Source organism: Schistocerca cancellata, chromosome 4, assembly GCF_023864275.1.
Source record: "Schistocerca cancellata isolate TAMUIC-IGC-003103 chromosome 4, iqSchCanc2.1, whole genome shotgun sequence".
NCBI classification, from domain to species: domain Eukaryota; kingdom Metazoa; phylum Arthropoda; class Insecta; order Orthoptera; family Acrididae; genus Schistocerca; species Schistocerca cancellata.
In genome coordinates, this window is record NC_064629.1 from 629,121,951 (window position 1) to 629,147,522 (window position 25,572).

General features: G+C 40.9%; 1 protein-coding gene across 2 annotated transcripts in view; it reads left to right on the plus strand.

Annotated features, from left to right (window-relative positions):
- Positions 1–6,343: 6,343 nt before the first annotated feature.
- Positions 6,344–25,572, plus strand: part of LOC126183467 (rho GTPase-activating protein 12-like) — a 233,599-nt gene continuing 214,370 nt past the window's right edge. Inside the window, exons 1-2 of one of the 2 annotated variants that reach the window (XM_049925476.1) lie at positions 6,344–6,839; positions 8,364–10,030. In XM_049925476.1, coding sequence (XP_049781433.1) covers positions 8,423–10,030 — 1,608 coding nt within the window. In that variant the 5' untranslated portion in view covers positions 6,344–6,839; positions 8,364–8,422. Of the gene's footprint in view, positions 6,840–8,084; positions 8,187–8,363; positions 10,031–25,572 lie in introns of those variants that run through there. The other variant, XM_049925478.1, reaches the window with a different exon arrangement.

Genomic DNA, 25,572 nt, shown 5'->3' on the forward strand with positions numbered 1-25,572 from the left:
CACAGTACAATAAATTTTTAGTTAAGTTAGTGAACTTGTGCGTCGACATGATGGTAATTTGCTGGTGCAGTGCAACCACATTTTATGCATCTTTTCATTCTCTGGAAAAGTCAAAAACACCTTTCAGGAGTTTTTATAAATGTATTTGTGTAGTATGGTGCTACACACCATTTGTAACCCATTTTCCGAAATGTAGATTTCAAAACAAGGCATCACTGTGAATTAGCATTATGAAAGTAGGAGCATCAAGCGAGCCAGTGAGTTCACAGGTATCACATGACTTGAATGCAGTGTTTTAGTAGGTTATCAAATTATTTGAATTTCATTTACGTTTTTATTAAAGAATACTGAAATTTAAGAGTAAAAAAGCATGTTATGAGCATAAAATGAAATAATTAATCATTTAACACAATTTCGAGCAAACAGTCAAATACCCTATCCCAAGAGTTTGGCATTCTACTTTAGTGCCTGCGATAATCCTAGCAACCAGGTCCATTCGAGTATCGATCGGAGTCGCTTAAGTAAGTGAATGGAACACGTTTGGTTCTATACGAGACACATAGGACATACAGTCGACATTTACATTGCTGTGAGCTATTTACAGTGCACTATTGATGGAAAGCTAATTGGGGCAAGAAACCAAATGAAATGCAATAATTCTGTAATGAGCTGCTGGAGACAAGGGGTCCCTTAATGCCAAAAGACTCAGAAGGTATCCCACAACAATCTCTGAAAGTTTGTCGGTGGCGTTCTGGTTCACTTTATATAGTTACGTACACGGACGGATTAATGAAATTTTCTGGGTGGGGGCGCTTCAAAAACTACTACTTTAAGCTGCTTTGACATACAAAAATATCAGACAATTGCTAAAATTTGTTTGGTTTTAAACAAAACAATTTTAAATTTCTTGACATGTGTAGCATTCACAACCTTTTTCTGAGTAATTTCTTTTTTATAGTTGTTAACACACAGCAACAAGCTCATAAGTCATAAGCCTTTATTGTAATACAGAGCTGAAAGCAAATCAACTGAAATTAGAAGATACTCTTAAAACTATAGGTCTTCATTTGTTGACAGCTATATTTTTGCCAGTTTAGTAAATATAAAGTTTTAAAAAGATACTCAAATATTTTTTCTACTTTTTATTTTCAATATAATTCACGATGATACTCGTTTTCAAACAAACATCTACATCTACATCTACATTTATACTCCGCAAGCCACCAAACGGTGTGTGGCGGAGGGCACTTTACGTGCCACTGTCATTATCTCCCTTTCCTGTTCCAGTCGCGTATGGTTCGCGGGAAGAACGACTGTCTGAAAGCCTCTGTGCGCGCTCTAATCTCTCTAATTTTACATTCGTGATCTCCTCGGGAGGTATAAGTAGGGGGAAGCAATATATTCGATACCTCATCCAGAAACGCACCCTCTCGAAACCTGGCGAGCAAGCTACACCGCGATGCAGAGCGCCTCTCTTGCAGAGTCTGCCACTTGAGTTTGTTAAACATCTCCGTAACGCTATCACGGTTACCAAATAACCCTGTGACGAAACGCGCCACTCTTCTTTGGATCTTCTCTATCTCCTCCGTCAACCCGATCTGGTACGGATCCCACACTGATGAGCAATACTCAAGTATAGGTCGAACGAGTGTTTTGTAAGCCACCTCCTTTGTTGATGGACTACATTTTCTAAGGACTCTCCCAATGAATCTCAACCTGGTACCCGCCTTACCAACAATTAATTTTATATGATCATTCCACTTCAAATCGTTCCGCACGCATACTCCCAGATATTTTACAGAAGTAACTGCTACCAGTGTTTGTTCCGCTATCATATAATCATACAATAAAGGATCCTTCTTTCTATGTATTCGCAATACATTACATTTGTCTATGTTAAGGGTCAGTTGCCACTCCCTGCACCAAGTGCCTATCCGCTGCAGATCTTCCTGCATTTCGCTACAATTTTCTAATGCTGCAACTTCTCTGTATACTACAGCATCATCCGCGAAAAGCCGCATGGAACTTCCGACACTATCTACTAGGTCATTTATATATATTGTGAAAAGCAATGGTCCCATAACACTCCCCTGTGGCACGCCAGAGGTTACTTTAACGTCTGTAGATGTCTCTCCATTGAGAACAACATGCTGTGTTCTGTTTGCTAAAAACTCTTCAATCCAGCCACACAGCTGGTCTGATATTCCGTAGGCTCTTACTTTGTTTATCAGGCGACAGTGCGGAACTGTATCGAACGCCTTCCGGAAGTCAAGGAAAATGGCATCTACCTGGGAGCCTGTATCTAATATTTTCTGGGTCTCATGAACAAATAAAGCGAGTTGGGTTTCACACGATCGCTGTTTCCGGAATCCATGTTGATTCCTACATAGTAGATTCTGAGTTTCCAAAAACGACATGATACTCGAGCAAAAGACATGTTCTAAAATTCTACAACAGATCGACGTCAGAGAGATAGGTCTATAGTTTTGCGCATCTGCTCGACGACCCTTCTTGAAGACTGGGACTACCTGTGCTCTTTTCCAATCATTTGGAACCTTCCGTTCCTCTAGAGACTTGCGGTACACGGCTGTTAGAAGGGGGGCAAGTTCTTTCGCGTACTCTGTGTAGAATCGAATTGGTGTCCCGTCAGGTCCAGTGGACTTTCCTCTGTTGAGTGATTCCAGTTGCTTTTCTATTCCTTGGACACTTATTTCAATGTCAGCCATTTTTTCGTTGGTGCGAGGATTTAGAGAAGGAACTGCAGTGCGGTCTTCCTCTGTGAAACAGCTTTGGAAAAAGGTGTTTAGTATTTCAGCTTTACGCTTGTCATCCTCTGTTTCAATGCCATCATCATCCCGGAGTGTCTGGACATGATGTTTCGAGCCACTTACTGATTTAACGTAAGACCAGAACTTCCTAGGATTTTCTGTCAAGTCGGTACCTAGTATTTTACTTTCGAATTCACTGAACGCTTCACGCATAGCCCTCCTTACGCTAACTTTGACATCGTTTAGCTTCTGTTTGTCTGAGAGGTTTTGGCTGCGTTTAAACTTGGAGTGAAGCTCTCTTTGCTTTCGCAGTAGTTTCCTAACTTTGTTGTTGTACCACGGTGGGTTTTTCCCGTCCCTCACAGTTTTGCTCGGCACGTACCTGTCTAAAACGCATTTTACGATTGCCTTGAACTTTTTCCATAAACACTCAACATTGTCAGTGTCTGAACAGAAATTTTCGTTTTGATCTGTTAGGTAGTCTGAAATCTGCCTTCTATTACTCTTGCTAAACAGATAAACCTTCCTCCCTTTTTTTATATTCCTATTAACTTCCATATTCAGGGATGCTGCAACGGCCTTATGATCACTGATTCCCTGTTCTGCTCTTACAGAGTCGAAAAGTTCGGGTCTGTTTGTTATCAGTAGGTCCAAGATGTTATCTCCACGAGTCGGTTCTCTGTTTAATTGCTCGAGGTAATTTTCGGATAGTGCACTCAGTATAATGTCACTCGATGCTCTGTCCCTACCACCCGTGTGAATAAAAATGCAGTGTCCATATTAATTGTCATCAAAACAGTGTCTTTGAGACTAATACCTCCAAAGAAGTTCAATGTGAACAGTGAAAATGATATTACTTCGTTATAGTAGCTCAAAGCTTAGTTGCAAATACATGAAGCCATAGTTTTGAATGTAGTATTGTGTTTCTTTGATACACTGAGTGATTAAAATCTGGCAAAGAAGACCTTTTTACAAAAACAATTGTGTTTACATATTTCATTTTAGTTCTCTGTGCATACAGTGTATATTTGACATGCTACATGCATATTAGCATCTGATTTGCACTTCTTTGAGTTTTTGTACAAAATTGTAATCTAAGTGTGTGAATTCTAGCTACTCAATACTTTTACATCACAGAAGGACAACTGTCATTATATTAAATATTATCTGTAATTAAGAAAACATATATTTTCTGTTCTTTCCACCCTTCTCAATGTACCTATCCTTAATTTTTCTTTGTTAATAATGATATCTTTATGGACATACAACAAAGCAAGACCTGTTAAAGCAGTTTTGCCTACAACGGTTTCTCAGTCAATTCTTAATGAGTTTGAACGTCGAGAATGATCTTTCTGCTGTTGCAGTTGATATAGGAAGAGAAGAAAAATTTATAGAGCACAAAACTGCAAACACTCAACAGCATAGCCTGGCAGAAGTGTTTTGTTTGCATCTTTCCTTCACTTTAGCACGCACAGCTTGATCTCTGCCTTCAGATTAGAAATGCAGTCACTTTCATCTACTCCAGTTACTTTGTAGCCAGAGTTTATGTATCGCTAATAATTGACTCCAAGGACGTTATTGAAGATGAGCAGATTTTTGGTGGATGTGTGTTGACATTACAGAGACCGAGAACATCTTTAAACAATATGTTTTCTAGATCACCGTTTATTGTGGGAAGTATAGGAACGAAGACATTCACTCTGAAATAGCTTTCCATACTTGATGGAGCGGCATCAGGCCTGCTAACTTGTTGAAATGTGATCCAGGGTGTTTGAATGATGCTTCATATATCATCTGTTCATTTCTTCACTTGACCATACAGCAGGCTGAGCTCAAATAATGTTACTTTACTAACATGAATTCCGAAATTAAGTAATACAGGAATAAAAAGCACTGGTCAGCATAATACGCAAAGAGTAATTTACATGTTGTCTTCTGTTTCTTAGAGAAGAAATATTTTATTTTTTAAAATCGTTTCGTGTCTCACAAAACTGATAAAATCCACACTGTCAAGGCGGACGTCCCAGCTACCGCTGGCGGAAAATTGTTTCCAATAGCGGCCTCCACATGACGCCACTCGGTGGCGCATTTGACAGGCCTAGTTTCGGATTGCCACCTATGAAAAGTCGGCACCAGACGTCAACGTATGTTCTCAATGGAGGCGTACCTCGCCGCGCTCTGTAATAGCTCGGGCGCTGCAGAGAAGCACTTCTCGATAGCATCATGTGAAGGCGCCCAAACTGTTTGGATATTCTCCTGAATTCTGGGCAAACATTCTAACAATAGTAGCAATGACAACAATACGTTGGTTGGTTGATTTTGGGAAGGGAAACAAACAGCGAGGTTATCTGTCCAATCCGATTAGGGAAGGATGTCGGCTGTGCCCTTTCAAAGGAACCATTCCGTCATTTGCCTGAAGTGATTTAAGTAAATCACGGAACACCTAAAACAGCATAGCCAGACGTGGGTTTGAACCGTCGTCCTCCCGAATGCGAGTCCAGTGTGTTAACCACTGCGCCACTTCGCTCAGTGACAAGAAGCAGAGCAAAACAGGTAGTGCCCTAAGGCAAACGCGAAGATCGTGCTGCTGTGACAGTCCGGGAAGTCTTGTAAATGTTTGGCGCCCCCAATTCGAACAGGAGGGGGCACTAATCACTGGACAGGTAGTACATTCTCTCGGGCACACAAAGTACGGTGGCTTTGGGAATACTGAATTAAATGAATAAATCCACCGACCAAAGCTCTAAATTCCCTTGCTTAACTTTGGTGCAGATTACAAAAATTACCATTTGATTTTAATTTAGTTTCAACTGTCGGTGGGGTAGGGGGGCGATCCATTCCTCCGCCCCCGCCCCACATTTAATCCGCCCTTGGTTCCGTATATAAGGGTATTTTCCGAACCAATCTGTATGCATGAATTTATCCCACTAGACAGCTCAGTGGAGCATGGCATGCGTCTAGTAGTGTGTACAGAGAAGCAGCAGCTGTCGAGAGCTCGCAATATCTCTTATTTGTCAACAGTTTCAAAGTATAGTCAGAATCAACGAAGTAGCCTCATCAAGTAAACGCTAATATTATGTCCTTTGTAACGTCAAAATAAATCATGAAATCGAAAGAACCATTTATTAATGACTAAGGAACTGAATGTGCTTTTTAATACTATTACTGTGTTTTGTTACATAATTCTTTCAATTACAGCTCGGCGGGGCTCTTCACTTCCTAACTTTGTTAAATGGTAACGAAATAGATTTACTCCTTTCCGCCATTTGCTGACAGCCTATTGTGAATGTGAATTCTTTTTCCCATTGTAATGTGTTTTAATTCTTTATTTACTCCTTTCCGCCATTTGCTGTCAGCCCATTGTGAATGTGATTTCTTTTTCCCATTGCAATGTGTTTTAATTATTTTTTTCTTTTTTTTTCGTGAGTGTGACTGAAGCTCAAACATTAGGTTCCCATTCAGTGTCCTAAATATCTTTTAGATACCACACTCCATGACTGAGCGACACAATCGAAATTTACTGATAACAGAATTATCACTTCATGCAAATAAGATATATTCCGCACGAAATACGTAACTTACCCAGGTCTTCCGTATGATTATGCTACTAGATTTGTACATGTTCTACCTGGGCTTCTTAGGTTCCTTGTTTTATTTATATGTAAATGACAGCGTTGGTTTGAGGGATGTTTGCACATGGATAACTTGATAGCAATCATGTTGTTGCGTTCATAGTACTCGAAGAAACCGCTAATACCTGCCATTAACGCAACAAGGGTCGTCATGAACTAACGTCGTTGCATTTCACTCGCTACTCAGTATTCACAGGTGTAGTGGCAGGTGGTTGAGGGAAGTGGCGTGAAGCTGTTAAACGAAGTTGCTAATGTACAAGTAACAAACTATGTAATTTTTAAGTGAATTGTTCGGTACTGTGCGAAGAACTGAAAGGTTATGTCATATAAAACGTTTGAAAATGTAGTGATGCGGACATTTGGAGACACTGAATAAGGGTGAAAATGCCTCGAAAGAAGTGGAAAATGGGTTTCACCATCATAACACTGTAAAAAATAGGTATGATTATTTTTGCTGCATGTACATGCATCGAAACACATAAGTAAATACGAGCTTCTCACGATAGTTATGTTGTTTTTGAGATGGCAACAGTTACATGCATTAGAAAGTATCGCCACCGATGACTATCACCTCGATTTGATATCAATGGCTTTTAATTAACCGTGTATTGGCTTTGTGTTTACTTACGTATTTCATAGTGTATTTTCATTTTATGTTGTTCACACGCGACTGAAACCACGATATGGTACCGGTGACTCGCATACTGTGGTGTGTCAACACTTGCTGTTTTTATCTAAGCGTAACTCCGTATTTGTGTTTACACTTTGTCATGTATTGACTTGCAAAGCAAGTAATTAATCAGTGGTCAAGAGTATTACTAACTTCATGAGATTATGGGGAAGGCGAGTGGAGATTAAAATGTATGGGTTGCCAAATGATGTTTTTGCTTTCTTTCCAGGTATACCGGAGCTTGCATAAAATTAGAGTTGAGGTGCGGAGACAGACAACAGCCGTTATAGTTTTCCTTCGTTTCTTTGGATAGATCTGACCGCAGTTATGTTGCATATTCTCTTTCCAGAGAAAGTGAAAAGTTCTGCTGGGGCTAAGTACTTTCTTATATCCACTTCTGAGCTTGATAACTAAATTTCATCCACACATCATCAATTGGCAACACACTACAGAGTTACATACGTCAAGGAATAGGTAAAGTGCCAGGATCTGCCAATTCTAGGCCAATGACACATCATATAGTGGACAATTTTTGTCTGTTGACGTCAAAACTGAGTGAAATACATATTCATTCTTTAAATAGACGAAGATCACCAGAAAGCAGGTGCAAGTAACTTTTCAAGGAAAACGTATTATTTTTGAACTGTGCTACATATCAACATAAGAGATAGGCAATACTACCATTCCTCACAGACACTTCAGAAAAGCAATTGAGGTGACACATTTGTCACACCATATGGAAATATGGCTATTTGTATAGTAAAGGTAGGGGGAACACCTGAAATTATTTACACTACCTACAGTGACAATGGTCCATATTTTATTCCTTTGCAGTGCTAGGATGAGAGTAGTGTAACATGCATTGTGTCCTGCCAAGCAGAAACTTTATTTACTGCAATTATAATACTGATGTGTTTGAGAACTAGTTTTGGGAAAGGGGGTGGGGCACAAAAAAGTAACAAAACTGACAATCTTCACTAACATACTTTACAAAACAGATATGACCTGTCAAACCAAGTTATAGTTTAATTTCGCCAAATAAGTGACAAGCAGTGACTTAATTTTTGAAGAGCTTGAATATTATATAATTAAAACATCTATCAGCTGCATAATAGTGTAAGGAAACTTAGTACCTGTGATGTTGAGATTACTTTTGTGAATGTGGTACTTACCCCATTATTGCTGAAGTGACATTAGAAAATCGGTGTCCTTTTATCTGACTTGTTACCACAACTGAAGTTAACTATAACTAACCTGGATCTTCATTAATGAATTTGTTTTAATTTTTTACAGGTGGTGTACGCTTCAGTTTGCGTAACTATGAGCAATGGACAAAGAGCGTTTGTGAAAACATGGATTTCAGGGATGTGCACCTACGAGTCTTATATAGCTTTAATTATGAAACTAAGGGTGGTAGAAAAATATCAATTAATGAAGGGGAAAAGTTATTTTTGATTAGAAAAACCAATGCTGATTGGTGGCAGGTCATAAGAAATTCATCTGAAAGACCGTTTTTTGTTCCTGCTTCATATGTTGAGGAAATAAAATATGATGAGAACAAGAAAGACAGCAGTAAGTCACTTGTTTGTACAAGTAAGAAAAAAGGTGTTGGTCCTCACACTGTTTCAGACAATGCTGGTGTACTTAATGACATGGATATGTTGGAAGCAACAGTCTCTGTGGCACGCACTAAAAAAACATTTGATAAGCCAATGAGCTACAAACAACAAGCAGTTCACAATGAACTATCATCACTTAATAAAAGAATCAGTTCTGAAAAATGGAGGCTTTGGGCTGCAGAAGAACTTGTTTCAGAGCTGGCAAGCACTGCTTCATTACACTCAGTGGATAACACTACATACAGCAATGAAACATTTCAAAGAATGACTTCAGAGCAGCCTAATCTACAGACTGAGCTAGATAGCTGTTCAGATCCCTTATCTCTCACAGATAAGGGGAGTGGTTGTGATCATAAAGCAAACATACCTGCTGCTTCTTGCTCAGAGCAATTATCAGTTCCTAACAAGAAAGGGAGTATTCAGAGCTTTTGCAGTGCTACAGGTGGTGGAAAATTGCAAGCTGAATTGCTATGGGCAACTACTGAAAAAGCACTCTCAAATAAACTAATTTGTGACACTAAAAAATTTGAAGATAGTTGTAAATCAAAAAATGCTGAGAAACGTGCAGCCCTTTGTAAGACTGATAGCAAGGATATTGCAGTGATCCCAGAAAAACAGGCAGTTGCTCTGTTATCTAGTACAAAGAGTTCTAGGTCCTTGGGAGAAAAGTTATGTGGCAGCTGTGTAGAACTCGAAAATCATCCATACAACCCTGGAGATATTGTGGGAGGTTTCAAAGACCCTGGTCAGTGCAGTGTGCATACTGACATGTTCAGTAAAATGAAAAGTAAGTTGAAATATTCTGCTAGTTTTAAAACAAAACGAGAGCTGCAGAAGCTTTCAGAAAAACGTGAGGGAAATTCTGTACTTTCTTCTTCATGGGACAAACTTGAGGCTGCTGGTCAATCGACTAATGATATTTTGACAAATGTTGATAATGGTATTAGTTCGTCTGCAGGAAATCTGAAATGCTCTGTAGTTGAGAAAAAATCTTCAGTTAGTGAAGGAAGCCACAATAATTGTGCACCAATCCCAGACTTGCAGAATTCAGGGCAATGTAAGGCTGAAGAAAACTCTTTGCAGCCTGTTAGTGAATGTGATTGGAATGCAAATTATACAGCAGTAGTGAAAGAAAAAGTGAGTACTGAGGAACACCAAGAATGTGAGCGGCAAGTGGACATTTTAACATCAGAGTCTCGTAGTGTGAGCAAAGACAGCAGTGATAGTGAACAATCCAAAGTGTTAGTGGACTCCTCAGGTGGAACTTTAAAGTCACAAAAGATATCAAGCAGTTGCGAGTCCATTGAAGATTGGAGGGAAGAGGATACAGTACTTGAACCTGTGAGTAAAAATAATTGGTTTTGTTCAGATTGTCCTAGAAACCTAAGAAATTCAATGATACATATTGCATTTCTAGCAGCACCCAACTAGTACGATCTCAAATTAAAACGATGAATGAAGTTTGAAATTACTCCCAGCTGTGCGGACACTCTACATTTTCAGTATTTGTGGAGTGTTTTAAACGATTGCAGATAATGGGAACGGTAATAATAGAGTAATTGCAGGGATTGTGTGCGCTCACTTTGCATAAGTGATTCCTGCATTGTAGTGAAGTGCTATTGCATCTTCTATTTTATGAACATGTATATGAGGTGAGAAGCTGTTTCTGTTTTATGCTATTTATTTATTTGTTCACAGGCCATTTTAACAACAGTATGAGACATATAAGATGTTTGCTACAAAAAGTATAGTTGCATGTAAGAGTTAAGAAAAAAGTAGCAGCATAAAAGTAAGAGGATGGAGCATGCACTACAGGGATGTTGAAATACAAGTCTGAACTGGCTTCTTCGAAGAAACCATCCTTACATTTACCTCAGTGATCCGGGAAAACCACAGTAAAACCAAATCAGCATGTTTGGACAGATATAAACCTCACTCACTGTAACTGCATTTCATAGCCAGGCATTGCTTCACCAAAAGTTGCTTCTTATACCAATTATTACCATTTGTTGTTGAAATTTCAGTGGTAATCAACAGAACATTAGGTATTCCAGCACACAATGAAACCACAGATATCACTTGACATTGGATTCAATCCACTATATCTTCCTCCATTGACAGGGCAAGTTTGTGTTTAATAAAGTGTCTTCATTTACAGTACTAGGTGTTTTGCTCATAAGAAATATGTTTGAGTTAATTTTTAACTGGTTTAATCTGTGTGATTTTTCCCAAGTCTTAAAACTGTCCATTGCCACATCCAGGAATTAGTAACTGTTTCTCATGTAGGATTAAGTTTCCAAGGCTAAGTCTAATGCTATCAGCAATGACTACTCTGTTGGTGTGCACCTGCATGTACATCATTTTAATTCCATTTATAAACACATTGGCACTGTTTATATTCTAAGTGCTCAGTGTTGTTTTTGAAGCTCATTAACTGTCACAGTGAAATGTCATCAGCACACATCATAATTTTGCCACCCTTTACCTACCATATTTAGGTCATTTGTGTAAAGAATGAAAATTTATGGTTCAAGTGATGTATACTGAGATACTCTGTCCCTGACTTCAGGGAACTCGGAAGCAGTATTGACAATATCACTATCCATTTTATATATATTACCTTGGTGCACTGGTCTCTCTGTTTCACAAAAGATTCTATAAGGTCAGCTGATTTTCCTCTTATGCAATGGTGGTGTAGTTTCTGTACTGATGTATCATGACATATTTATTTTTATTTATTTATTAACCCAATGACCATTTGGCACAACAGTATAGGACATGCCAGATACATTACAGAACTAATAAATATGTATATAAACATGTACAAATTAGGATACGATTAGGTGAGACTAGGGCAGGAAGGTGGCCATGGCCTGATTAATCAAGAAACCACGCCATGCATCACTTACAATGTTGTACCTATCTGTGAACTTTGAGGAGAGATTCTCAAGAAGAATTGTTCCTCTCAAATATGCTAAACCTGCAGTTAATATTTAAATAATTGGTTCAGTTATAAATGGTCTTCAGTGCTTGTGCAAAGTATCCTTCAATTTCTTTCAGGTCAGTTTGTTTCTGTACTGTTGTCTACTTTATGAAGTGAAGTGAAGTGACATGTTTCAACACTGCCCGAAGTTACACTTTATCCATTTCTGCTAAACGTGACACCAGATCTCCCAACAATCTCTAGTGCATTGCAGGTGTTTGAAAAGTCGAGGAAAACCATTAAAATTGTGGTTACAAGCAATCATGTTTGTTGACAAGCTTTACCTTGGATTGGTAAAAATGTACTTGATTTATCAGTCTACCTTTTTGCTGCAACACACAACTCCAGGAAAGCTTTTTGTGCAATTTGGTCGTACATGACAGTTATTTTATGTGTGTGAGACTGCGTGCTCTGTAATTTGTGGGTAATGAAGAAACTCATACAGGACAGTTGTTTCTTTCCACCATGGTGAGAAAATAGATAGGAATGGTATGGTATTTCAGGAGACATTGAAGTAGCACGTAGGCTGCTACACTGCGACATCTGTGCACTGTTTTAATTGAGACTTGCCAGTGGGAAGTCTTATCATCCACTTCCAAAAATTGACCATGGCTACTCAGCCAGGCAACCACAGGTCAAGGGAAGTGTCTGATTCCACCCATCCAATTTGAGTTGTGATGTGAGTGTGTTTGTGAGATGTCATTGTGGTGCAGTGTTTTTGAGTTGGGTCATGTTTGTAGATGGTGTGTTGTAGTATTTGGTGGCGTTTTCTTGTTGTAGATGTTCATATTTGAAGACGTTTGTGTTGTGTGGAATTTGGTTATTAGAATTTCCACAGTCATTCTGTGAAGCTGTTGTTGGAAGATTGTGCTTTGTCGCCAGTGAGTTTCGTTGTTTTATTATTTTAGAGGCTTATTCGTTCATGGTTGTGTTAGGTATGATTAGTGTTGTGTGTTTCTTATGGATCAAAATGTAGTAGTGTTCTTTTTTTTTTTTTAAAAAAAAAGATGGATATGGCAGAAAAATTTATTAGTTATCACTTGAAGTTGTGCTGGATTGTGATATGACAAAAACAATGTTTTTTGCAGGATTTTGGCTTAATTAGGACTATGTCAGGTTTTGTGTGTGCAATAAGATTATGAATATAACAGAGGGAAACATTCCACGTAGGAAAAATATATCTTAAAAACAAAGATGATGAGACTTACCAAACAAAAACGCTGGCAGGTCGATAGACACACAAACAAATACAAACATACACACAAAATTCTAGCTTTCGCAACCAACGGCTGCTTCGTCAGGAAAGTCCTTTTTTTCCCCCTAAGGTAAGTCTTTCCGCTCCCGGGATTGGAATGACTCCTTGCCCTCTCCCTTAAAACCCACATCCTTTTGTCTTTCCCTCTCCTTCCCTCTTTCCTGACGAAGCAGCCGTTGGTTGCGAAAGCTAGAATTTTGTGTGTATGTTTGTGTTTCTTTGTGTGTCTATCGACCTGCCAGCGCTTTTGTTTGGTAAGTCTCATCATCTTTGTTTTTAGATATACAATAAGATTATGAAGTTTATTAGAGTCCTGAATTCTTGGATCAGGAACCTGTGTATGCAGCAGTGTGTCTGATACAATATTTGGTGATCTATCCTACTTGGGAATTGGTTTGAGAGATGTAGGTTGGTCATCAGGGAGATGAGCATTCTTCAGGAACCACCTGAAGATGGCAGCATGTACATCTGCCGAAATATTGTGGAGAAATTACGACGCTACCCAGTCGGATACCCGAGAACTGTTCAAATTGGAAATACGCCGGGAAAACTTCAGATTGCACTATGAATGTAGTTTTCCCTTCCAAGAAGCCAACAATTGAAATCAAAGTATCATGGCTCAAGAAGAGCTTCATTTAATGCTTTAGCTCTAATCGAGACGCTTCAAGCAATACTACAAAATTCTTCTCTGTATCGTAAATGTAGAAAACCCTCGACTACACAAACAAAAATCAGATTTTTTAAAAAGTAAAGCAGTATGAAGTATTGTTCGGTTTGAAACAGGTGGACTCCATAAGATAAATAATGTTTAATTTCTTGATGGTACTAGTGGTTGGACGGATGAAGATAAATTTAAAATGATTGTCACATTATTGAATGAATTCCTTCTGAAGGTAGCTGAAACATAAGGGGGGGAATGTACCATTGAAAGCTGGTCCATTAGAATTAAGAATATAGTCATTGGGTGCTTCATCAGCACACATCAGATTTGATGAATCAACTATTTGAAGAGATGGCAGAAATCATCAAGTCATTGTAAAGCAGTAAATGGATGTGGTTATGATGGTATTTCATTAGTATTTTGTGCTTAGTTGATAATACCTCCACTGAATTACCTTATAGTTGGCAAGTCTACGCCTGTTTCCAGAAAGACTGAAATAACCAGTAGTAACACACATTTATAAAAGAGGAGATCAGCAGGTGACATCTAATTATAGACCCAACCCCTTCCTCCCATGTTCTCATTTTTATTATTTCTCTGAGAAGTTAATGACTAGATATTGTAGCACCTTTCTGGCAATATTTTAACAGCAGCTCATTTCGACACCCGTAAAGGCTTCTATACAGAGAAAGCATTACATGATCTCACCAGATCAGTTCAGATAGAACTACGCAAGAAAAATTGCCCTTTTTGCATTTGCTGTTATCTTTCCACAGTCGTCAATTGTAGAGGTTGATGAAATGATTGGAAAAAGTAGAGTCACGTAGATTCTTAGAAATTACTGTGGATAATGGGCTGAAAGAGAATATTAATTCTGTCTGTAGGAAATTCAGCTCCATATTATTCATAATGAAGCAGCCAATGCAATATGCAGGCAAACAGCTTCTGTACACTGATACCATAAGTACACTGTGGAATGACAGTGTGAGGTAACTAACACTCAAACAAGAAAAAGTGTGTACATTACAAGAAAAGCAATTAACATAATTTTAAGGGTTTTTGAAACATGCTAAAATCTAGGCGTTAACTGTTACGTCTTTGTACATAAATAAAGTGATAATACACATCACAGAAGGTAATGAAGAGTGAGGAGTGGATTTCAAATACACGCATGAAGAATACCTCCACTGATTAACAATGCTTGAAAAAGGACTTCAGTACTCGGCTACCAATTTACAAAGAAGTCGTCACAATACCTGCATGGTAGTATATATAATCCTAACTTTCCAAAGAATTTCTAAGACCATTTGGGGGAAAAGAATTTTACAGTAGAAAAGGGTGCTTATGTAGAAAAGGGTGCGTATTGCGTTTAATTTTATATATAACCTCTATATATTTTATATATAACCTCTATAATAGAGGTTATGTATTAGGGTCACCTAAAAATAATGGACCACATTGTTTTACATGAATCATTATTTATTGAACATAATGAGATGTACACACATGTTCTACACATCCTATTTTTCTGTGTAATCTCCTTCCCATGCATTCGCCTTCCTTCAGTGAGACAAAAGGGTATATATATGCCCTGTCAGCACCACTCCTCATTCTGGTCAAAATGGTGGACCAAGGTTTCATCATGTCACAGTCCAGGACAAGAAGGCTTCCACCTCAGCTTCAAAATGTTGTAGCAACTCATAATATCAATGGTATGATTCACTGATGACATTGCTATCCTGAGTGGAAGTGAAGAAAAATGATCTGCTGAGTGGAATGAACGGTCTAATGAGTACAGAATATGGTTTGAGAGTAAATCGAAGAAAGACGAAAGTAATGAGAAGTAGCAGAAACAAGAACAGCAAGAAACTTAACATCAGGATTGATAATGAAGTAAATGAAGTTACAGAATTCTGCTACCTAGGCAGCAAAATCACTAATGATGAATGGAGCAAAGAGGACATCAAAAGCAGACTAGCACTGGAAAAAGGGAATTCCTGGCTAAGAGAAGTCTGCTAGTATCAAACATGAGCCTTAATTTGAGGAAGAAATTTCTAAGGATGTAAGATTCGAGCACAGCATTGTGGGGTAATGAAACATTGACTGTGGGAAAACCGGAACAGAAGAGAATTGAAGCGTTTGAGATGTGGTGCTGTAAATGAATGTTGAGTATTAGATAGACTGATAAGGTGAGAAATGAGCAGTTTCTGCACAGAATCGGAGAGGAAAGGAATGTGTGGAAAACACTGACAAGGAGAAGAGACAGGACGATAGGACATCTGTTAAAGACATCGGAGTATATCTTCCATGGTACTAGACAGAGCTGTAGAAGGCAAAAACTGTAGAGGAAGACAGACAGTGGAATTCACTCAGCAAATATGAGGCATGTTTTTTTTTTTTAAGTAAGTACTGTTTTGAAATTAAAAAAAGACATGCTAAGATATCTCATTAATTTTATTTTTACAGGAAAGCCTGTACCTTACTCTACTTTTCTACATAATTTCGGTCAATATTGAGGCACTTGTCATAATGTTGTACCAGTTTTTTAATACCCTCCTCATAGAAGACTGCCACCTGACCTGTTAACCACTGCATCACCACTGTTTTGACTTCGTCATCGTCTTGAAGACGCTGACTGCCCAGGTGTTTCTTCAAGTGCAGGAACAGATTGTAGTCACTGGGCGCAAGATCGGGGCTGTACGGAGGATGATCTAGAGTTTCCCATCAAAAAAATGTGATGAGATCTTTGGTCTGATTCGCCACATGCGGACGGGCATTGTCTTGCAGCAAAACGATGCCCTTGCTCAACTTCCATGGACTGTTGCTTTGATTCTGGTGTGACGTAGGCCACCCATGTTTCATCGCACGTAACAATTTGGCTTAAGAAATCATCACTGTCGTTGTGGTACTGCTCAAGGAAAGTCAATGCACTGTCTAAAGTTTGGTTTTGTGCACATCCATCAACATTTTCGGTACCCAATGTGCGCACAATTTTCGGTAATTCAAATGATCGGTCACAATGCCATACAAAATACTATGAGAAACATTAGGAAAGTCGTCCCGCAAGGAGGAAATCTTAAAGCGTCTGTTTTCTCTCACCTTATTGTCCACTTCCTGCACCAAACTTTCATTAACGACTGAAGGACGCTCACTCAGTTGTTCATCATGCACATTTGTGCTGTCATCTTTAAATGCTGTCACACACTTTCTTACCATTCCATCACTCATAATGTTTTCTCCATAAACTGTACAGATCTCACGATGAATATCGATCGCTTTTAGGGCTTTAGCACTATGAAATCTTATAACAGCCCGTACTTCACAGTCTGCGGGACTCACGATTATCAGAGGCATCTTAAACACTCAGTCCACAATGTAAACAAGGAAGAATCAGACTGTAATGGCGTCAGTGCGTAGATTAAGGTACAGGCTTTCACGTAAAAATAAAATTATTGAGATTTTTTAGCATGTCTTTTTTAAATTTCAAAATGTTACTTTCTTAAAAAACACGCCTCGTAGTTGAGGACGTAGGTTGCAGGTGCTGCTCTGGGATGAAGAGGTTGATACAGGAGAGGAATTCATGGCGGACTGCATCAAACTAGTCAGAAGACTGATGACTCAAAAGTTTCGTTTCTCCAAAAGACTGCCGTTAAATTTTCTTTCTGATGTACTGTTGTTTGCCATTTATATGATTCATTGACAACACGTTTTATGAAAAGGACATTCTTGAAACCCATTTCTGTCTGGCTGAAGATTCCTCTTTGTGAAACTGCAAACTGGAGAGTACAGCAGTTTCTCCAGAATTTGGTAGAAAGGACTTAGTCAAACTAGTCAGTTAGTGCCAACATTGAATTGATAAAATATTTGTAATAGTAGTATGTATATGTACCTTTTTTGCTAACTATGCCAGCTTGGTCTTATAAAACCAAATAATTACTAAGTCTGTACTATTGTGTATCATTTGGTCAGTTCCTCAAATTAAATCATCCTGTTTATTGACAACATCCCTTTTTCCTTTAAAAGTATTTCTAATGTTGTTTTTATTTCTTCATTAGCGTTATTAACTCTGGTAACATATAGAGACAACAGAACACTATTTCTCAAATAGCAAAAGTGCTGAGCATCAGTCAGGCATGTGAAAACCACACTGATAGGACTGAAATTGTCAGCTTTTGGAGATGTAATAATTAGAGAGAGCACATGCGGAGCATTGTGGAGCGTTGCTATCGTGCAATACAGTTACGTTATGTGGGCCACGTGAAAGCAGGTGGCATCACTCTGCATAAAGAAATTGAATGAGAGCACGCTTAGTGGGAGACCCTATTGTTCTAGTCCTTTTGTGCTCACTGTGCACTTAGAACTGACAAGTGTGATGTGACGTGGTCGTTGGGCATATTAGAGACACTGAGCAGCAAATCTGTGCAGGCCTTCATTGGACTATCACCTTAAGTCAGCAGCAAGACAGATATCCTCATGAGCAATGTCTGGAGAACCACAGACTGTCAGCATGGGGACCATTGTTGTGGCTTCCTATGACAAGCACCGAGAGAGGCACACTGGCAGTGGTGTGCACATGACAACACAGGACACAAGTGTGACACAGTGTTACTTTTGAAGAGAGTCCTGATTCTGTATGCAGCACACAATAAATGTAACTTTATATGGAGGGTCTGATGAGAACGAGCATTACCAGACTGTTTGTCATCATCCTAAGGGCTCACAATCTGGTGTGGTTGTATAGGGTGGCACTGGGTACAGAATACAATCACTTGTGGTTCGCATAGCTGATAATTTGGACAGCAGTCTGTACAGTTCTGAATTGAGGCTGGTGGCTGCACTCTGTATTTGAAATCTGCGTGACGCCTTTCAACAAGGTAATGCAGGGACGCATGTTGCCTGTGCTATCGTGACCTGTCTGGAACATTAAGAGCTTTCACCCATCGAAAACATTTGCTCATAGGTTGCAGTGAGACCAGTGGGTCACCATATATCAGCCACTATGATCGATGAACATCGGTATAGAGTTGAAACAGCATAGAATAGTGTTCCTGTATTTGCCTCTGAGCTTAGTTTGACACTGCCAAACTGGGTTTGAGACATTGTTACTGCCCAAGGTGACATCTTTGTGTGCTAAATTTTTCACCTTTTGTTCCACCTATAAATTTAATCATGTTTCCTTCCTGCTACACTGTGTACTTAAAAATAAGTAAAATTTCGTTATTTGCTATCCTCCTCCATGTTAAAATTTCAGTGATCAGGTGTGTAAATGTGACATACAACAGTAGTTCTATAGATCAGTTGTATTTCCTTTTTTATGAATGGCTATGATGTATGCTCTTTTCCAGTCAGAGTGAACATATCTTTACTTTACATGTTGACTGCCGCATGCTTAGTGAGGAATGTTTCACCACCAGGCCCCTGCCCGGGGACTGGGTGTTTGTGTTGTCCTCATCATTTCATCACCATCATCATCATTTGTGACAGTGGCCTATTGGACTGTGTAAAAAATTGGATTGTGTAAAAATTGGGACTTTTTATGGGTGCTGATGAGCGCCCCACAAACCAAATATCACTAGGCCCCTAGCGTTACACTTGAGGCACTGCTGTATGCACCAGCAGCCACACGGTGTAAGGTGTGCGGTTCTGCTGTGGCTGCCGGCAGCCACATGGCTGGCAACATGTTAAAGGAGTTGCAGTAAATTGTTGTTGAGAGCAGGGCTAATTCTTGCATATTCCGCATATAACATGACACTGTCATCCCCCAAGGCCTCATTATATATTACCAATATAAGGTGTTCTTCAAAACCAGTGGCACTGATTATGTCACTTGTCATAGCACCAGTACAGTTATTGATCAACGATAGCATTCCTCGATCTTCCTTTGTGATGGAATGTTTGAGGACAAAATTCAAATTCTTCCTTGTGCTTTTGCTATTTTCCGTTTTGGTTTTTGTCTTGTCTACAAGTGTCTGGACACTGACTTCAGTGTCACTGACATTCATAACATATGGCAAAAATTTTGTGGAGTTTTTACGGTACTTATTCATAACATTACACTTTCTGGTAACTAAGTGTGTTGTAGTTATTGCTTTTCTGTCAGTGAACTTTTGCTTTGTTTTTCACCCATTGTGCAGTGGGGTGCTTTTCCTGAAGAATAAAACAAAAATACACTCCTGGAAATGGAAAAAAGAACACATTGACACCGGTGTGTCAGACCCACCATACTTGCTCCGGACACTGCGAGAGGGCTGTACAAGCAATGATCACACGCACAGCACAGCGGACACACCAGGCCGTCGAATGGCGCTAGCTGCGCAGCATTTGTGCACCGCCGCCGTCAGTGTCAGCCAGTTTGCCGTGGCATACGGAGCTCCATCGCAGTCTTTAACACTGGTAGCATGCCGCGACAGCGTGGACGTGAACCGTATGTGCAGTTGACGGACTTTGAGCGAGGGCGTATAGTGGGCATGCGGGTGGCCGGGTGGACGTACCGCCGAATTGCTCAACACGTGGGGCGTGAGGTCTCCACAGTACATCGATGTTGTCGCCAGTGGTCGGCGGAAGGTGCACGTGCCCGTCGACATGGGACCGGACCGCAGCGACGCACGGATGCACGCCAAGACCGTAGGATCCTACGCAGTGCCGTAGGGGACCGCACCGCCACTTCCCAGCAAATTAGGGACACTGTTGCTCCTGGGGTATCGGCGAGGACCATTCGCAACCGTCTCCATGAAGCTGGGCTACAGTCCCGCACACCGTTAGGCCGTCTTCCGCTCACGCCCCAACATCGTGCAGCCCGCCTCCAGTGGTGTCGCGACAGGCGTGAATGGAGGGACGAATGGAGACGTGTTGTCTTCAGCGATGAGAGTCACTTCTGCCTTGGTGCCAATGATGGTCGTATGCGTGTTTGGCGCCGTGCAGGTGAGCGCCACAATCAGGACTGCATACGACCGAGGCACACAGGGCCAACACCCGGCATCATGGTGTGGGGAGCGATCTCCTACACTGGCCATACACCACTGGTGATCGTCGAGGGGACACTGAATAGTGCACGGTACATCCAAACCGTCATTGAACCCATCGTTCTACCATTCCTAGACCGGCAAGGGAACTTGCTGTTCCAACAGGACAATGCACGTCCGCATGTATCCCGTGCCACCCAACGTGCTCTAGAAGGTGTAAGTCAACTACCTTGGCCAGCAAGATCTCCGGATCCGTCCCCCATTGAGCATGTTTGGGACTGGATGAAGCGTCGTCTCACGCGGTCTGCACGTCCAGCACGAACGCTGGTCCAACTGAGGCGCCAGGTGGAAATGGCATGGCAAGCCGTTCCACAGGACTACATCCAGCATCTCTACGATCGTCTCCATGGGAGAATAGCAGCCTGCATTGCTGCGAAAGGTGGATATACACTGTACTAGTGCCGACATTGTGCATGCTCTGTTGCCTGTGTCTATGTGCCTGTGGTTCTGTCAGTGTGATCATGTGATGTATCTGACCCCAGGAATGTGTCAATAAAGTTTCCCCTTCCTGGGACAATGAATTCACGGTGTTCTTATTTCAATTTCCAGGAGTGTACAAACCAACCATCTGAACAGGCCTTGAAGGCCCAAAAGTACCAACTGGCTGCCATGTCATCCTCACCCCCTTAGGCGTTACCGGGTGCAGATATGGAGGGGCATGTGGTCACCACACTGCTCTCCGGGCCGTTGTCAGTTTTTGTGACCGGTGTCGTTACTTCTCAGCCAAGTAAGTCTGTTATTGGCCTCACAAGGGCTGAGTGCACCCTGCTTGCCAACAGCACTCAGCAGCCTCGGATGGTAACCCATGTAAGTGTTAGCCAAGGCCGACAGCACGTTACTTTGGCAATCAGATTGGAACCCTGACTGTGGCAGGGTCATTGGTTTTTTCTTGAGAAGCTTGTTGACATTATCTGTATACCATATTAAATTATTCTGCTGGATATATACTTTTCTAGAGCTCTGTAGAGTGTCTATTCGAACTTGAACTATAATTTCTCCATGTACTCACTGACTGAATCTAGTTTTTCTAGCTAGTGTTTCAGAAATGAGATGACCTCTTTATCCATTTTACTGAACATGGAAGTTTTGTGCTTACTTATCCAGCAGTTAGTGGGCCTGAGAGTCCTTTGTTGTTAAAACTGAATCATAGTCACTGATTTCAGTCTCTCATGTGAACATACCCAAAGACGTGTGGTTTGCTTGTTACTACCAAGTCTATTTCCATGATGGGTAAGGTGCCAAACCACTTGTGTTAGATCATTTTTAGAGACAGCTTTTATAACTGTGTTGCAGGGAGTATCCTCTCATCCACCACATATGAAGTGAAGTGGTAATTTTTCCAGCTGATTGTGGGATGATTGGTGTCAACTATTATAGTGCAACTTAGAAAAATAAATGCTAAGCCACAGGTTTTCACTGTAGTTACGTATGTGGTGGAGTCTTCTTGCCATTAGAAGGATCAGACTAGAACTTTTATCCCATTTGTGACTTGAAACCATTTTACGTGCAGATTCTTTCTACTTTGGCTTATGTGAGATTCTTGTCTTCTAGTACAAGTACACAGCCACGTATTTCGTGGAGCCTGTTTTTCAACACTTGGACTTGACTTGGAGAAGTCACTACTGTCAATTTCCAATCTTGGTTCCAATTATGATATGCCTCTCACAGCTTTGCAATAATCATTAAAACTCTAGCACTTTTTTGCAAATACTTTTACAGTTTTTCTCACTAACATCGTGATAGTCTTATCTATATGGGACATTTCTTCATGCTTGTTATTAGTATTTTGAGGCTTTCTGCAGCAGTGTTTATCCTGATCAGATGGAGAATATGACTTCCACACAAGGCTATGCTGACAGTTGCCTATTGTGTATAATACCTGCCCCTGCCCCGACTCCCCTCTCCCCCCACTTCCCAGAGGTTTGTGGTTCTTCTGTCAGTTTGTGTGTGGTGCTCACAGGGTGCCAAGCTATTGCACCCCATTGTTCTTTCCCGGGCTGCATTTTCTTCCCCGTGCCCCTCCCTCCCCTCCCCCCCTTCCTCACTCCTTCCTTGCTGCCCTCTCAACTCCCTCTCTCTGTGTTCTTACTTATGCCGACGTGGTTGTCCACCTGGTTTCCTGTATTCCTTGTGGTTTTGTTTCCCTTGCCTTTTCTCTTTCTCCTTTTTGGTGTTTTTGGTCCCACTTTGGGGTTTTACCTCAACTTCTAAATTTTCTGTCTGTAATGTGAGCCATTTGGGGTAGAACACCTTCTCTGGCATGTACCGTGTGGATTCCTCTCTCCTCCCTCCCTTCCTTCCCCGCTTCCTTTCCTGCCATAGTTCCCCTCCACCTCGTTTGCTCAGCAGCACGTATAGCCAGTCCATGTGGTGGGACTCTTATGTACCTATCTGGACAAGCCCCTGACAACACAGGAATCACACTTCCAATAACTAAGCTGTTGCCTCCCTGTGTAGGTGTAGGGGTGGTTGCTTGTCATTCCAGAGCATCGCAATTCCCAGCAATGGCCTCTGTGCCAGACGGCCCTTTCTGTATCTGGGTGGCGCCTGTGTGGGGAGAGCTCCTGATCAGAGTGGGTGGTATCAGCCAGATGCTTTGCATATAAAGCATATCAATCTTCAAAAATTTGGCCATTCTCCTATGGCCATCTCTTCAAGTAGTAACGGAATACTGCTTCTTATGACGTGGCCTTCCCTTTACTGGCTACACCCTAGGAGGAGGGCCAGGCTCGTCAGCTTGGTGTGAAAAACTTTCCCTGCTACTTGGTATGTACTAGTATGGGTGGGGCACATTCACTGCCACAAAGCCACTATTTTAAGTGGAAAAATATTGGAGTCAAGTTTGTTCTGTTAAAACAACAAATTATTTGTGCCTTGCTTTTTACTTGTCCTAAGGGTCACATTATTGACAGTCTTATAATCTCAGCACTATTCGTGAATTTGGATGGTCAGATGAGGAACTGAACTGCATTCCACTTAAATGCACATCTACAGGGGATACTCAAGGTTTTATCACCTTGAACAAAATGAGTCTGCAGCCATGAATCTTGATGATAGTGTTAACCCTTTTTTACATATTCACCATTCAATGCAGTGTATTTTTCCAAGCAGTGGAAAAGTTGGCAGAGACCTTGGTTTTAGAAATCTGCATGTTTTGCATGTTCAGGAAATGTTGCAGCTGGAAACCATCTATTTGCAATTCTGGAAATCCCTGTGACACAATGGTCTCTTCAACCAATGAAAGACGTAGTAGTCAGTGAGTGCTATGTCAGGAGAATAAGGAGGGGTGGGGAGGGGTTAGGCAATAGAAGCAACATATGTGATTGTGCAGAATGAGTTGGGGCATTCTTGTGGATAAAAGCTCCCCCTTAGACAGCCACATATAACTACATTAACCGAGCGAGGTGGCGCAGTGGTTAGACACTGGACTCGCATTCGGGAGGACGACGGTTCAATCCCGCGTCCGGCCATCCCGATTTAGGTTTTCCGTGATTTCCCTAAATCACTCCAGGCCAATGCCGGGATGGTTCCTCTGAAAGGGCACGGCCGACTTCCTTCCCCATCCTTCCCTAATCCGATGAGACCGATGACCACGCTGTCTGGTCTCCTTCCCCAAACCAACCAACCTAACTACATTAGGAGATTTCAGCAGTATGCTCCTGTTATGGTTAGCCCCTTATGGGAACCTAAATGTTAGCACCACTTGACGACAGTCTCAAAAAACACTCAGCATCACCTTACCTGATGAGGGTTTGGTGTACGCCTTTTTCGATTGTGGTGAATCCACAAGTTTCCAATGCTTGCTTTGCTCCTTTTTCTTGAAGTCACATGTACTTGGTGATTGCACAGTGTAAGAAGTCACCTGTGGGCATTTTGGATGGGCGTGAGCAGTTGCAGTTCTTCACGTTAAAAATGTTATGAAAGATGTTGAAAACTGATCTGTGACTGATTTTCCCTTTTTTCACTATTCCTTCTTCTGTGCTATAAATATCTTCAAGCACCAGGGCCTCCATTATTTTGAGATTCTTCACAGAGAGATGATCTGCCAAATTGTTCACTGCTATTCGGACTTGATTTGACCACACTGGAAGTGTCTGCATCATCCAACTACTTTGTTATATGATGGTACATTGTTGCCATACTCCGCCACCAATTCAGCATTAATTGTTGCAGAAAACTAATTACTCTAGAATACCCCACTTCCTCAGTGGGATGAACTATTTTCTTGTGGTTCCTCTAGCAGTGTGCTATGGTTCTGTGGCAGGACTGCAGCTGTATATCTGCAAACAAATTTAAAAAAATACATAATTTATTTTTTCAATGTGGTAATTGAAACTTTGTCCACTCCCCTTGTAGTGTCTTACCACTAACCATCTCACTCCATTCCGGTCCCTGAAAGGATGTTTCCAGGATGAGTGAACAACAAGCAAAGTGGGCAGTTTTACAGCCAGTTGGCTGTCTTTCAACATCAAGACAGGTTCCAGGCCCCAGGCCGAGACTGACTGAAAGAATCATAAGGAGTTGAAATTCTTAATGATGTGGTATCTTATAAAGCACTTACTCAATCAAATCTTGAATGTTGCCCATCAGTCCTGGGCCACCACAGAGTTGAATTAATGAAGTTGATGGAGAAGTTTCAGAGAAAAATTGCATTTTTAATCAAGGGTTGATTTAGTCTGCACAACTGAGATACTCTACCAACTCCAACCCAACTGGCAGTCAGTACAAGAGAGAATTCACCAGGAAGAAGTTTACAGTTCAAATTGGGGGAGCACACATTTCAAGAAGAGGGGTTCGAGAGGGGTAACAATGGACCTGGACTGTTAACTGTTCCATTAGCTCTTCACAAGTATGGGTAGCCATCAGGAACATTTAATACAGTAGACCACTGCTATCTCCAAAGGACAACTAGCAGACCTCTGTGGTTGCAAAGGAGCTTTTCAAGGAAGAACCCTGGAGTCA